This window comes from Alternaria ethzedia, assembly GCF_023757985.1.
Source record: "Alternaria ethzedia strain BMP 0044 chromosome Unknown scaffold_4, whole genome shotgun sequence".
In the NCBI taxonomy this organism is placed as follows: domain Eukaryota; kingdom Fungi; phylum Ascomycota; class Dothideomycetes; order Pleosporales; family Pleosporaceae; genus Alternaria; species Alternaria ethzedia.
Genome location: NW_026056197.1, coordinates 1,725,057 through 1,739,028, shown reverse-complemented (window position 1 = coordinate 1,739,028; position 13,972 = coordinate 1,725,057). Strand labels below are relative to the sequence as shown.

The 13,972-nt window shown below is 53.5% G+C and overlaps 6 protein-coding genes across 6 annotated transcripts; 2 read left to right on the top strand and 4 right to left on the bottom strand.

The window, feature by feature from the left end:
- Positions 1-2,208: 2,208 nt before the first annotated feature.
- On the bottom strand, positions 2,209-3,213 carry J4E87_002712 (uncharacterized protein; the record flags this gene model as incomplete). The annotated part of the gene is made up of 1 exon (XM_049374347.1): positions 2,209-3,213. One exon carries the CDS (start codon positions 3,211-3,213, stop codon positions 2,209-2,211), a length of 1,005 nt encoding a protein of 334 aa, XP_049236487.1.
- A 1,847-nt stretch (positions 3,214-5,060) lies between these two features.
- J4E87_002711 (uncharacterized protein) lies at positions 5,061-6,470 on the bottom strand (the record flags this gene model as incomplete). The annotated part of the gene is made up of 2 exons (XM_049374346.1): positions 5,061-6,057; positions 6,124-6,470. The coding sequence occupies 2 exons, from the start codon at positions 6,468-6,470 to the stop codon at positions 5,061-5,063; spliced, it is 1,344 nt and encodes a 447-aa protein (XP_049236486.1).
- Positions 6,471-6,772: 302 nt separating this feature from the next.
- J4E87_002710 (uncharacterized protein) lies at positions 6,773-7,117 on the top strand (the record flags this gene model as incomplete). The annotated part of the gene is made up of 2 exons (XM_049374345.1): positions 6,773-6,953; positions 7,002-7,117. The coding sequence occupies 2 exons, from the start codon at positions 6,773-6,775 to the stop codon at positions 7,115-7,117; spliced, it is 297 nt and encodes a 98-aa protein (XP_049236485.1).
- Positions 7,118-7,345: 228 nt separating this feature from the next.
- On the bottom strand, positions 7,346-8,392 carry IPP1 (Inorganic pyrophosphatase; the record flags this gene model as incomplete). Its single annotated transcript, XM_049374344.1, has 4 exons — positions 7,346-7,487; positions 7,538-7,965; positions 8,020-8,139; positions 8,216-8,392. 4 exons carry the CDS (start codon positions 8,390-8,392, stop codon positions 7,346-7,348), a joined length of 867 nt encoding a protein of 288 aa, XP_049236484.1.
- Positions 8,393-9,018: 626 nt separating this feature from the next.
- J4E87_002708 (uncharacterized protein) lies at positions 9,019-11,057 on the bottom strand (the record flags this gene model as incomplete). Its single annotated transcript, XM_049374343.1, has 4 exons — positions 9,019-9,503; positions 10,104-10,427; positions 10,511-10,580; positions 10,638-11,057. The coding sequence occupies 4 exons, from the start codon at positions 11,055-11,057 to the stop codon at positions 9,019-9,021; spliced, it is 1,299 nt and encodes a 432-aa protein (XP_049236483.1).
- A 1,864-nt stretch (positions 11,058-12,921) lies between these two features.
- Positions 12,922-13,707, top strand: J4E87_002707 (uncharacterized protein; the record flags this gene model as incomplete). Its single annotated transcript, XM_049374342.1, has 5 exons — positions 12,922-12,941; positions 12,990-13,062; positions 13,127-13,418; positions 13,471-13,491; positions 13,544-13,707. 5 exons carry the CDS (start codon positions 12,922-12,924, stop codon positions 13,705-13,707), a joined length of 570 nt encoding a protein of 189 aa, XP_049236482.1.
- Between the last annotated feature and the right edge of the window lie 265 nt (positions 13,708-13,972).

The window sequence follows — 13,972 nt, the reverse complement described above, 5'->3', positions numbered from 1 at the left end:
GCTTGAACAAGAACTTGTTCAGCTCGGCATCAGGGCCTGGAAGCTCGGTGCGTAAGACTCCTGCTTCGCGGAGTATCTCAACCACGTCGCGATGGCACGCCCCTAGCGTAACAACTTTGGGCATGAGGAGATGTCGCATGTACGTCCCCGGTGATGATTCGTATGCGCCAGACGCTGGTGGGGTCGGACAGTCTTTCGCGTGTTGCTTTGCCAGCTCCAGAGCAGGTAGATTATCGGAACGCATTGGTGGAGTAGCAAGTGTAGCCATATATTCTAGTAATGCCAATATCGCCTTCTTGCTCTCTTGAAGAAACTCCGGTGTTGCAATCGAGTGATGTGGCTGTTCTGCGTTGCTAAAGATCCAAAGTTCGGTCTCTGGACGCATGGAGCGGTCGAGGTACGCTGCTGCCCAGCATTCTGGTATTTCAGTGGCCGACGGAGGGAATGTGGCGAGTATGTGAGCGTGCTCAGTTCGGTTTGGGTGTTGGATTCTGTAGACGAGATTGACACTGTAGGGTAGGGCGGTTTTTAGAGCGCGCCGCAGGATGGGGGATGAGGCGAGGTGCTCGTGGACTTTCATCTTGGGCTTTTCCAGCAGGAAGGAATGAGATGGTACTGTCGCAAGCGAGGATCACAGCTCAAATGGCAAGAGAGTCAAATATCCTTTGAGTGGGCTTTATTATGACGAAGTTGTCATGTTATGTACCTTCCCTGTTGGGAATAATCGATGACTAAGATCTGTTTCTTCAGCGCGAAGCCTCCCAAGCTTCACCAAGCTTTCACCATCAATCTTTTGAACCGGACCAATGTCAACTTGCCAGCCGCGAGTATGATGTCTGCAATCCGTCATTCCAATCCGACCAAAATAGGTCGCAACGCTCAAAGCTTGAAGGGAAAATAGGTATAAAAATCAAAAAGATCGTACTCGCGAATGTTCCAAACCTTCCTGATATAAATCCTCAATATGACCTCGGAGACGAATAGCGCCTCCACGTCCCGCTTCGTCTTCTTCGCCAATTTGAGTACCCTGTCAAGCCCACCTGCGTTGTACCGGTCATACCCGCAAATCAGCTCCAGACTATCGAGACTGGGGAAGAACTCCAGTCCGTTGGTCAGACCTTTCTTCAATCCACGGTTTAAACCCCAATCCTCTTGAACATGAAGACGCACTTTACGTACGACAGCGAGTCGGGATGCCAGCGAGCGGAGCCAGGTCTGTCGCCCGAGTCGTTCGTCGTACCTAAATGTGTTGAGGCTGAAGGGGAGGTAGCGGGTTTCTTCGTAGATCTGGCGGCTTACGAAAAGTAAGGAGAATGTATGTGTTTGTTCACCCGGATGGCGCGTGCGGTCGTTTTCGATACCGGGGCCGTATACATCGTTGTCGGGATGAACGGGGCGGATGTGCGTGACGCAGGGTCGGGGGATCTGGTGGTATTTTGAAGGTGTACGGTCTTTGAGGTGGATTGATCGGTGGCCGAATAGGATGTCGTATATGCGATTTCTGAGTTCGGCGGGGAGACGGAGGAAGGGGGAGGTTTGTTGGTTTTGGGTTGTTCTGGGGAGTGTCAGTGGATACTGTCGGTGCAATGCGAGTCTGTTTCTCTATCCGAGCCGAGGATTGTTATCGAGGCTATACCTACATCTCCAGCGTCTCGTCGCGGGGTGTGGTGTCCAGCAATCCATCGTCTAGTAGGCGTACCGAGTTGTCGGTATCTTTTTCAGGGTTGCGGTATGTGTTTCCAATGTCGGATTCATCGAAAAGCTTTCTAATGTGCTTCAGGGCATTCATGGTCGAGATTGAAGATTACCAGAGTATGCGATCTGGTTGAGTAGTTCAGTCGGGACTGGTGTAGTCGTTCAAGGGCATTGGAACCACTGCAAGAGACAACAGCTGAAGATCTATACCGTGGAAGCAGTGGCAGTGATTTTCCGGATCACGCAATCACATTCTCATGTAACGGTACAGATATATGCTGCGTGTGAGGTCCAGACAGCTGCATGACCACTCACAGCCACAATGTGCGTTACTTTCATTGATCCAGGTCAAGGGTTCCATTAGACATGCAGAGTCAGGCAGTGGCTTTGGGGAAGAGAGAGAAACGGTGCAGATCGCCGGAAGGAACCGCAGTAAGTTATTTATTCGGCATTGCGTACCAATGGTGCATGTCCCACCGCGTTCGATTCGTAATTTGATTCTGAACTCTTCTTCTAGTATTCGCGATTTTGGAAGTACTGTTCCAGGTGGTAATACTTGGTACCTTCTGTTCCTGTTGCTGTCTCGAGCTCTGCCATGCATGCTTCTTTCTGATAGACTTCCAGATTAGGCCATCCATGTTTGTGATATATGGACTGTAAAAACTCTGCAAACCCTTCAGGAATTCGGTTGTGGTCAGTGTATCGCTTCGTCCAGATTTGAACGACGCGATTGCTGCTATGTGGGATGAAGTTCAGCTTGATATAGTGGTTCTTCAACATGGCGAAGAAGTGGCGGACCGGCCAGCAGGGTCCCCACTCTACGTCCATCGAGTCATCGTCATCGTCGTCTTCGAAATCAACAGGCCCATCGTTCTCGTCGTTACTACCGTCGTCGGATGTCGGAGGCGTTTCGTTCTCGCTGTTGTCGTCTGAAGCTTCGACATCATCCTCTTCCTCCTGTACAACAACGACGCTTTTATCTTGTTCCTCTTTTACTTCCCCCTCCAAAGGATACACCAGACGTGATGGCTGAGGATCGCACGCCTTGATAATCTCCTCCGGGCAGTCCATCCAATATACCAGCCCAGTTCTGACATCCAGCAGCATCACGTATTCGCTGATATTGAGAGCGTACGTAAGACCGATGCAGTATTTGGGAATTATGCCGCCGAACTGGTCTTCATGGCTCTCCGTCTCGATTAGTAGATCTTCTCTCTCTGCATCCTCCTGCTCCTTCAGCTCGTCCACTGCCTTCGTCCAGGCGTGGAACCGGGTGCCTGGCAAACAGTGCGGCCGTGCTGTGTAAGGCTGGTCATCAGGAAATGGCAGATGCCGCAGCAGATTCATGACTTCTGGATCCTTGCCCAGACGATCCGCGACTTCGGGAGTCATGTTGGGCCAACCGCCTGAAGGTGGGTAGATGATGGACGCGGGCACATCCATGAACATCTTTCCCAAGAAGTCGTAGAAGTCGTAGATCGCGGCGATGCACTCACCGCGTGAGTAGATTGGCTCCATAGTAATGGATGGGATTTGAGTGGCAGTAATCGAGATAGTTGACAAGAGAAGCCAGACCACTAAATGTATGCAGCCGTGCCGCTTTTATGCAGATGCCAAGCGCGCTGAACCTATCACGGGTGCACCTTATACAAGAAAATAACTGAGCAGCTCTAGGCCCTACATCGACGTCTGGTCACTTACTTTACATGTGTTTATGTTGATGTAGGCTGCAAACCTATTCGGGCTTTTCCCAAGTTGACGTGGGTGGACGCAGGTCGCACGAGCAACTTTACGTGTGACCTCTGGACTCTGGACGACATACATGACTGCACAGCATCCTTTTAGAAGGGTCGATATAAAGTTTATCTGGACACAAGGAAGCATCGAAGTGCCTGTACAGTCTGCTTTATATGTCCGCGGCTGACAAAGACACAATCATCCGCTTACTGAAAGTGCCTTTCGAGTAATGGGACTGAACAGTCTTTCTGTCGAAACATGCTGGTCGAGTTTGGACTTTTTCGCTGACATGTTGACACAACATCCTTCATTCTGCAGCGAGGCGCGACGCCTGCAATTTGCGATCTTTTGGAGATGGGGAGAGAAGAGATCCATGCGTTGATATTCCTTTGTTTTGAATAAACCCGCGGCTTTCTGTGATGCGGATTCAGTAGCTTTTAAGGCCAGCGACGGAGACAGGGACATTCGTCAGCTTGACGAATTTTTCAGTCTTCAGACATGGGTATGTTTCCCTAGTTTTTGATGATGGATTGACCGGAAGAATGAGAAGAATAGAAGACACACGAGGCCGACGGCTTTTATAAATCCTAAGGGAAACTCGACAGCCCCATAGCTTCTATATCGCATAGTTTTGAGACAGCAGACGGAAGACTCATGGCAGGAACGAGCGTGCGTTTTTGATTCAAGCGAGCCGAGCATTGATCGACCTGGGCTTTGGAGGCAGAGGCGCAAAGATGCACATGGCCCAACTTGCGGGAAGCTTTGGAAAAACTCGTGGGTTCCAGCCTTGTATGTTTTAGGAGTAAAAGCTTTGGAGAAGGTAGTTGGAAGGAAGAAGCTCCAGACTAACAGCCGTAGATTTTATACCATCGCTAGGCTCAGGAACTTGAGCCAGACAGCATGAAGTGCTGATGCGGTATTTTCTGACAAAAAGACGGCAAACACATGGCATCCTTTTACGTATCTTTCTGACCAGGAAGACGAACATGCTGGACTCGGTTGCCCGTTTCGAGGAGACGAGCAAAGCCAACATGCAACTTGTTTTCAGATCACACCCAGAACAAAGCCATAGGTGAAAGCCGGCACAGTTTTGTGACATAGCCAGGGTATATCTTCATTTCGGGAAAGAAGGAACAGGCCATTGCAAACAGCTTTCAAAGATTTAGTAACACTCAGCAGGCAACTCGACAAAACATTTATATGCCCCTGGCATTTCTTGGAGGTTCACTGCACAAGTGCAGCCATGAACAGATCTTCTAGGTATTTTTGGACTTGTCGAGGAATGGACCGACGCAGTCATGGAGTCGAAACTTGTTTTTTTGAATCGAGCAAAGGGCGCGGTCAGCGAGACACACATGTCGCCGCTTGTTGCCATTTTGGAGCCGGAGTCATGCGAACGTTGCGTTTCTTTTTTTTTGAAAGTAAAAGGATTTTGAGTAGTTGTTGGGAGAAGGGAAGCAAGATGCGAGATAGAGAGCGCTTTATATAGTGCAGAGCTGCTAGCGCGCAGTCACCACCTGCCCAAAAACGGACGAGATACTGAGTGAAGATGGTGGTGATCGAGTAACGATGATGGTCATTATCATAGGATACCTTCGAATCTACGTACCCAGTTGCGATTTCGCAGCTCATAGCTCATCTCTCTTCCGCCTTTGTCCACTTCCTTCCTGCTGTGCTGGTGTCTCCTGAGCCTGCGCCTCATCGCGCTTCGCACTTTCCACATCCTCCTCCCACATCTTCTTCTTTGAATTTCTCGGCTTATCGCTCTCCTGCAATACAGTCCCATCGCCTAGTGTGACCGGCCCCTCGTCTTCATCCTGCCTCGGTTGTCTGAACTGAGGGTGATCAGGCACTTCTTCCTGCTGCTGTTGTTGATTTTGTTCCGCCATCTTGCCTACTTGCTGCGAGTATGAGCCTTGTGGACTAGGATCCTGACCTTGTCGATTTACTCCGCCTCCGCGACCGACAGGTATGTAGTGTCCTTGGGCGTTGGGTTCGCGTCGGGGTATGCCACCTGTTGCGCTAGGTTGGACGATCAGGGTTCTTGAGGATGAAGATACTGCGACACTCGAGGATGCGGCTGAGGATGCGGCGCCGAAGGGTAGGACGGCGAAAAGGATGCGAAAGGTAAGTTTCACAGGCCAGATGATGAACCAGGTGAGCGGTCCGTATAACCAGCGGCGGAAAACGAGCCAGATAATAGTTGTTATGAGGATGTAGAAGGTGGTCTCAAGATACCACGTGTCGCTCTTGGTGCTTTTCAGGAGTGTCGAAACCAAGTTCTTGCTGTTGGCTAGTAGGGTGTTCAGGTCCGAGTACTGCTCTCCAAGGTCTTGTAATGCGGCGTTGGTCTGCTCGAGTGTTTCTTGTGCGAATCGTGAGCGCGATAGCTCGTCTTTCATCAACTGGGCTGTCCGGCGCAGAGCAGATGTGACGTCTGAAGAAGCCTGCGCGACGACTTCGCCTTCCGATAGCCCTTGTTGTTGCTTTCTCTGGCGATATGTGGAAGACGGGGTGGAGGAGCCTGATTGTAGGTTGGAGAAGAGTAGTTCGCGCTCTTTGAGCTTTGCGCGGTCGGCGTTGTGCTTGGCTGTGAGTTGTGCTTTCCGATATTGCGATCGCGATCTGCAGGAACGCCGGGTTAGCAGGCCATGCTGAAGGAAATGAGGAGGGAGAGTGTGCATCACTCACAACTTCAAGTCCTCGGTCAATCTCGCAAGGAGCACAGCAAGTCTACTCCTCTCGCTGTCCTTGCTGCTATCCCGCCTTCTTCCTGTGATACCCCCTTGTGACGCAACGTCCTCGACCTCTTGCCTCAGGAGTTCAAGTTCCTCTTCTATGCTCTTCAGAGTCTCGTGTATTTCGGCACTGAGTTCCAACCTTACGTCGCCTTCGTCGGAATTGTCGAGTGGCTGCGAACCTGGCTGGAAGTCTAGCTTGGCTAGTCGTTGGATAAGTTGGCCGACACCTTTGTTGGCTTCGGAGAGGGCGCTTAGGCGGGTGGTGAGAGTGTGCGTGGTGGAGGGGAGAGGTGCCATGGTGGCTCGGAATGCGGAGAGAGTTTGGTCGATGTATGCAGATGGCCTATGACGGAGATGGCTACGGTGGGCCGTTTGGCGGGGTGGAAGAGCGCAACGTGCGTGGACGGCTAGCTGTAGCGTGGCCGGCAGAGAATCTTGAGCACGGACATATCGCGAAGAGGTTGCGACGAGCGTAGGACGTCAATTGCAGCGCATTCCCGAATCACCGCCTATTGGTAAGTAGTCGCATCTATTCATTGTGTGTATCCTCTAACAAGCCATAGTCTGCATCGCCAGCTCCTCCGTCCTCCATCGCCGCAATGATCACCAGATTTCTGACCGACGTCCGCGTCACCTTCAATCCCTTCTCCCCGCGCTCGAAGCCTGCCCGCCTCTTCCTCTCATTAATACCGCCGAACGCACGTGCAGATGGCATGAAGATTGAGTCCAAGATGCTGCCGCGAGACAGTAAAGAGCCCGCCAGTTTGGGCGTCAAGTTCAGTACGTACACATTCGGTGCACATCGGGCAATAGCTAACATCCACATAGAGGATGGCAAGGAGATGAACCTCGACCTCAGCAACATGCGCATAACACAAGTCGTCGAAGAAGTGGATAGACATTCACGGTCACTGGCTCGTAAAGACGAGTTGGCAGGCAATTAAGGGCTCGACATCGAGACATGAATGTACATATGTATCAAGACACAGAGCATCGGTCGGCGTCACGGCAATATTCTGGGTTGGGCTGAGACGAGGCATTGATGATATTCCTCATGGGTCCATATACCGTCGTTGGTCGGCGTTAATCATGCACGTTTATCTATCATCTACAGTCATTCCCATGCTCCAATGATATCCAGACTTTTGTGCTCATCACGGCTCCCGTTATATCTAGTTGGACGGGGCACCGGAGATGTAGAACCACTTGTCGATGCTGCCATCGATGGGGGCAGGTGCCTTGTTCTCGCCCTGGGGAACGTTGAGGGAGCTGGCATCGGTGCGGTCGGGAGAGTGCGAGACGGTGGTGTTGGTGCTAGAGCTTCGTTAGTACAAATCATTCGGGGTAAATTGGCCACTACTCACAGGCTGATCTCGTCCTTAGGGGTCTTGCCAGTGACAAGCTTCTCCCAGGCCTCGGCACACTCGCGGACAATGTCCATGGCGTACTTCTTGTTCTTGCACTCGCCGGAGAAGGCGAACTGGTTCTCGGGCTTGCCGTCTGGGATCTTGTAGATACGGAACCACTCGTTTGTGGCGCGGAGAAGGCCGGGGAGGTGGCGCTCGACGTCCTCTACGTCGTTGAGCTTGGGGGCCAACGGGTCGTTGACGTTGATGACCATGATCTTCCAGTCGGTCTCGCCCTCGTCGAGCAGAGCCATGACACCGAGGACCTTGACCTGGATGACCTCACCGGGCTTGGCGACAAGCTCGCCAATCTCGCAGACGTCCAATGGGTCGTTGTCACCCTTGGCCTTGGTCTCCTGGTGGACAACGTTGGGGTCCTCCCAAGTCTGCACAGCATCAGCATTGGTGTATTGTCCGATGTCGGGGTCGCGTCAGCGTACCTGAGGGAAGGCACCGTAGTTCCACAGGTAGCCCTTGTGGGGGAAGCAGTTGCGCACGAAGCGGAGCTTGCCCTTCTTGGTGTCCTGCTTGATGGGGTTGAGCTGCTCCTCCTTGGAGATCTGTAGCGACAGTCAGCGTCTTTCGTTTCGCGCGGCCGTACGCAGGCCACGACGCAGCCAATTGGGGCCGACGCACCTCCATCTTCGCGTTGGTCCAGCGGGGCACCTCAACAACCATGTTGAGGATGGTCTGCTGCTCGTTGGCGTAGAGCGGGATGTCGTGCCATGGCGAGACGAGCTGGCCGTCCTTCTCGATGTAGACGCGGTGCTCGAGGGTGTTGGCAGCGCCAACCTTGCGGGTGGTGTAAGACATGGTGGATGGAGTCTTCGTGGCAGCTGTGTGGATGGCTGTGGAAGAAGAAGCTGTGGAGTTGAGATGGCCTGCAAGTAGACGAGCCCTAGAGTTGATTTTGTCGTTGAGGGGTCTACTAGTGGGGCTCGCAGGCGGGGAGCTGTGTTGGGAAGGCGCCACTGTGACGAACGTCACCGCCGACTGTCTGCATGGGACAGCCGTCGCGGTAGGGAAGGGGAGCTTCGACCGGGTGATCAATCTCTGGGCGGGACAGAGCCGCAACAACGATTGATGGATGAGCATGCAGATGGCACCCGTTTAGTAAACTACCAGATGGAAGCGCAGCCGATTCTCCTCTCATGCGAAGCCCAGACCGAGGATCAGAAAACGTCCGCAAGGTACGGGAGCGGAGACCGGAAGCTCCAACTTTTTATGCACGGACACCGAGGCAGCTTGTCGCTATCGATTTCTGAGCTTCGTCAAATTGCCATGAATCAGATTGCAGTCACATGTCTTTCCTCATCATTTGAGCTTCTTGGGATAACTGCAGGCTTCACGTCTCGCTATTCAGGACCTCTTCTAATCACGAAAAAAGAAAGTTGCCGCTAACGCGCTATGTGGCTGCCAGCCAGCCACCCACCTCAACATCAGTACAACTTATTCGGCCGCCAAAATCCAGGAGCCACCGTGTCGTTTTCTGGTCTCGAATCCTGGACCAGCTCAATTTCAGTTCCGGTGTGTGCTTCGATACCGCCGTACATGTCAGGATCACCATCAAGGCTATACGACAGGGCCTCTTCTAAAAGCCCTCCCCAGTTCTCGTCATCATGCTCCATCCCGTCATCGTATTCCATTTGATTTCCTTGGTCTGAGTAGTTTTCTTCGAAATGGTATGGACTTTGGAGAGTTTCTTCTTCGCGATCCCATTGCATATGAGGTCGCTGACGCTGTGCTTGTTGTTCGTAGATGCTCGGGCCAGCAAAATTGGGCATCACCGGTCCATTTTGAGACTGATCCGCGAAGCGTACAGTGGGACCCTGCTGAGCTGCATGATAAGTGTCTCTCGTACTCTGCCGCAGGTTCGACTGTGGATACGATGGGTGCGTCTCCTCGGTGTGTCTCCTCCGCGACCCTATGGCCAGACGTCGTTCGTGGAAGGTATCGTTGCAATGCCGCAAAACCACCCCCAAATCAGAAGATGTCGGTATTCTTCCTTCTCCCACAGGACTGTATTCGCTATGCTGGTTCTCCTGTCCATACCCGGATGGAGCAGTCATCCCAGAGACTGGAGTCGAGTCTGATCGATTATTCTTCGAGGAGCTGGGTAGCTGAATACGATGCGTGCCCATAGCATGTTTGGGCGCAGACGGTGGCATTGACGAAGGCGAATGAATGTTGTCAGCCGCATGTGGGTTCGCAGATCGATCGACGAGGTTTGGTCGTCGCGGGGACGAAGTGTGTTGTGGGAAGGACTGTGATCTCGAAGCTCTGCCATGTGATGGAACCAATGACGAAACCCTGAAGCGCTCGGCAGGCGTGCTATCGGTTCTTTCCTTCGTCACTGGAGGGGGTCGGGCTGGTAGTTTGAAGCTACTCTCATTTGCATTTTTGGTTTCGAACTCACCATGAAAGTCTACATCGCGCGAACTGGTACGTATGTGAGATATGTGAGGGCGTGCGGGCGCCGTGCTAGGCGCTCGAATTGACTCTGACCAAGAAACGTAACTATTACTCTCATGGCGAGGGCCTCTACTTCCAAAACCTAGATATGAGGCTTGGCCTGTAGGCTCAACAGTTGGGATAGCAGTGCCATCTACCGAGGATTGATCACGACGACGGCGCTTAGCTTTTGGTACAGGATGCTGCGGTAGGGTGTTTGTGTCCTTGTCGGCTAATGCCGGTTGCGCTGAGGTAAAGAAAGCGGAGATCTCTCCCTCCTTCATCTGTTCATTGTCCTTCTTGCGTTTCTTTTTGGACGCGTTGGTTCGAGGGACAGGCTCTGGTTCGTCTTTGTGCTGCTGCAAGAACTTCATCTCCGAGAAGACCAGATCGGGCACTGCGACACGTCAGCTGGGTAATGCGGGGAAGACGTACAGGAAGACATCATTCAGGCTGTAGGAAGGGGAATGAATTACTCACACCCGCGGCCCTTGATTGCAGTAGATGTCCGTCCCTTGTTGAAGAGGCCTAGCTGCTCCCGTGGCTTCAACTAGTCCAATCGTCAACACCATACTGTATGTTCCAGGCGACTGCATAGACATCTTACGGTCAGCCGATCTCCAGATATGTTCGTGGCCTGGAAGGTCTGCATAACACCAGGTGCCTTCTCGCCCTTCTTGCGTCGAGGCTTGCGTCGCGACTTCTTTGATTTGTCCTTACGATCGTGATGGGCATGGGGACCTGGCGCATACTGTGGCTCATACCGCTCTGGACGCGTCTTTCTACGATGTTTGCGCGCATATCGGCTGCTGCGAGAGCTGTCGCTGCATGTCGCCTGGAGCGCCTCGTCAGCACTATCCTCCGCTGGCTTATGCGGAGAGGATGCAAGTGGACGGGGATCGAGGAGGGAGCTGTCTGATCTGCGGCGGCGCTTCCGTTTAGCAGGCTCTGCGGTCTGATGAAGGTCATTGGGCTCGCGCGGTGCTTCCGGTTGCACTGTCTCGTCTAGCCACTTTCGTATGTCCATGCTGTCCTGCATCCTAGACGAGCCGTGCCGTTAACGGAGTCTGGTTCGCCTCGCAAGTCTGGTGGGTCTGAGATGCTCGAGGGGCCAGACAGCAGATCGTCGTGATAGTCGTTCGTGTGACTGTAGTCTGGGAGACGTTCAAGGTGACAAGGTCTCATCTGGATGTTGCAGCTACCTGATAGGCTACGTCAGGCAGCTAGACAGAGTGATGGCAGGTGCAATGAGTGCTGCCATTGTGAGGCTGCCGGCATCGCCGAAGCCACTGCATTGCTGGAGGAAGGCACGATGCATTGATGACGCCAGTGCATCGTCAACCCTTCAACCTTCACGGTGTGGAACTGAGGCCATGTCTGTCGTGTGTGTTCCTCTCCTTACTTCTATTCGGGCTGCAAGATGCTCATATCATTGGACGGTTGGTATTGCCATAGAATCGGTCCCCGAGAGCGAGACGTCTTGGCACCGTGCATCGTGCTGCCGCATGCGCTGTGCCGCTATCGCAGGGAAATGGCTGCGATGGCTTCTCGTCGCCGACTTGCTTGGAGATACGCAGAATGAACACAGATGGATCGGTTCAGTCCGCGCTGCCTCGGTATATCTCGGTAAACACTGCCGATTTGCCCGCTTTCTGTATCCGATGGTGACGACTGTGTAGTATGTGATTGATGGGACATTCTGGCCTGTCTCAGCGCAATGGACTTCGGTCGTATAAGTGCGAGCAGTCGTCTCATTAAGCACGCTCAGCTTGCTACATCTTGACGTCGCGCGCACGAGCCAGTTCGGGATGCAGAGCCCTGGAGGGCCTGGAAGTTAGTTAGACCCGATCCCCACACCGTCAGACTAAGGATGGCGACTTTGATAAGCTTCTTTGAACCACCATCGTCTGTCCAATACCTGTCCGCCATTGACCTTTTCGTCACAGCCCGATAGTCTTGCTGTAGCCACAGGCGCAGATCGCTGCTGTCTCGAGCACGCAATCTGTCTATCCGCAGGCTTGTCCATGCACGTATTTCGCAGTGGCCCAATGGCGCCGCCGCACTCCTGCCGGCACTCTGAGCAGGACGATGGATCGATGCACCTATCAAAAAAATCGTTTTCTCTGGCTCGTCAAGGGCCCTGCAATTGGGCCTCCCCGGTCTCAGGCTAACGTGGGCTGCATATACCCAGCATGAACAGACAGACACGGGACAGGCTAGGGAGCCAGCCAGCCGACATGTATGGCAGAACCAGTATCTGCACCCTGTCCATCGTCAGGTGCGGGCTCCTAGACAAGGCATTGGGACCGGCTAGCTGCGAGGGGCCAGTTCCGTTTGCCTGCCTGCAGCCCAGGTCCGAACTACCAGACCCCTTGGCTTGACTGGCTCGACTGGCTGGAGAGACACATTGCACCCCGTCGCTCGTGGCCATCCACGTCGCTTTATAAACCGGGCCCTCAGCCCTCCAGTCCGTGCGCGCAACCTATTACTTGCTTGCAGCCTAGCGCTCTTTCACCTGGTGGAGGGGTACTCATATCGTCGCTTGCCCCGCCAACCTAGACGCTTCACTATCTCTGCTCCTCACCCTGTGCCATCACTTTCTTGCGACAGCCTGCAGCCGACTCTCCCTCCTCTAACTCTTCAGAGCAATCGCTTGCGCCATCATCACCAATACAGCCTGGTGCTACAAGATCAAATGTTCGTTCCGTCACGTTGCTACATACTGCCTGCCCGGGAAGCCGCGATGGATTCCTCGCCTTCCTGCACTTTTCCTTCACTCTACAACTCCTGTCACTACCTGTCTTGAGCTTCTTTGTATCGCGCGCCTTGTTTCGAGTTGCGAGAGCTAGTATTGAGACCGTTCAGTGTTCGACCCAGACATCACTCTCACCATGTCTAAGCTCTTCATTGGGTAAGTACGCAGCCTTCCCATACCGCGACCGCGACTGACCCTGAACAGAGGCCTCGCATGGCACACCGACGACCAAGCTCTCCGTCAAAAGTTTGAGGAGTTCGGTCAAGTCGAAGAAGCCGTAAGTGACACGCTACTCGACGAATGTCGTCGCCAAGGTCGAGTCAATGCTCACATCGTCACAGGTCGTGGTTAAGGACCGCGATACTGGCCGCAGCCGAGGCTTTGGCTTTGTTCGCTATGCCCAGGACACCGAGGCCGATGCCGCTATGCAGGCCATGAACAACGAGGAGTACGTCTTTTCTGCCTTCACGTACCATCCAACAGTGGACACTGCTGACTCTCCCAGATTCGACGGACGTAGGATTCGCGTCGACAAGGCCTCCGACCGCGCTGGCGGTGGTGCTCCTCGCGGCGGCGGCTACGGAGGCGGTGGCGGCGGATACCGTGGAGGTTACGGCGGTGGTCAAGGAGGAGGTAAGCTTCACTCAGCCTACCCATAGCGGTTCTATACTAACTATATCCCCAGGCTACGGTGGCGGCGACCGTGGTAAGCACATGTCACCGTCTGATTCACAGTGAGAAACTAACTTAGCAAAAAGGCTACGGCGGCGGCGGCCAGGGCGGCGGCTCTTGGGGACCTTCTCAAGGCGGCGGCGGCGGCGGATACCAGTCTCGCGGCGGCTACGGTGGCGGCCAGGGCGGCGGTCAGGGCGGTTACGGTGGTGGTCAAGAGGGTGGCCAAGGTGGTGGCCAGCAATGGTAAACACCTCGGCGGACCCACGTCCCACAGTCCTGTGCTCTCAAATGACCAAAGGTACGAACTTTCTAGTTGAGGGCAAGAACGCTCCTGGGATTGGAGCTGGCTTTACACGATGGAGATCTTTTGGACGTTAGCCGACACTGCTCCTCCTCGAATGAGCATCATCATTCACATGGACGTTTCATATCATGTTTAATGGCAGTAGAGGTGGTTGGTACTGAGAGATGAGATACCCATTGAATCAGGAGGTGCTGCTACTCTGTACTTG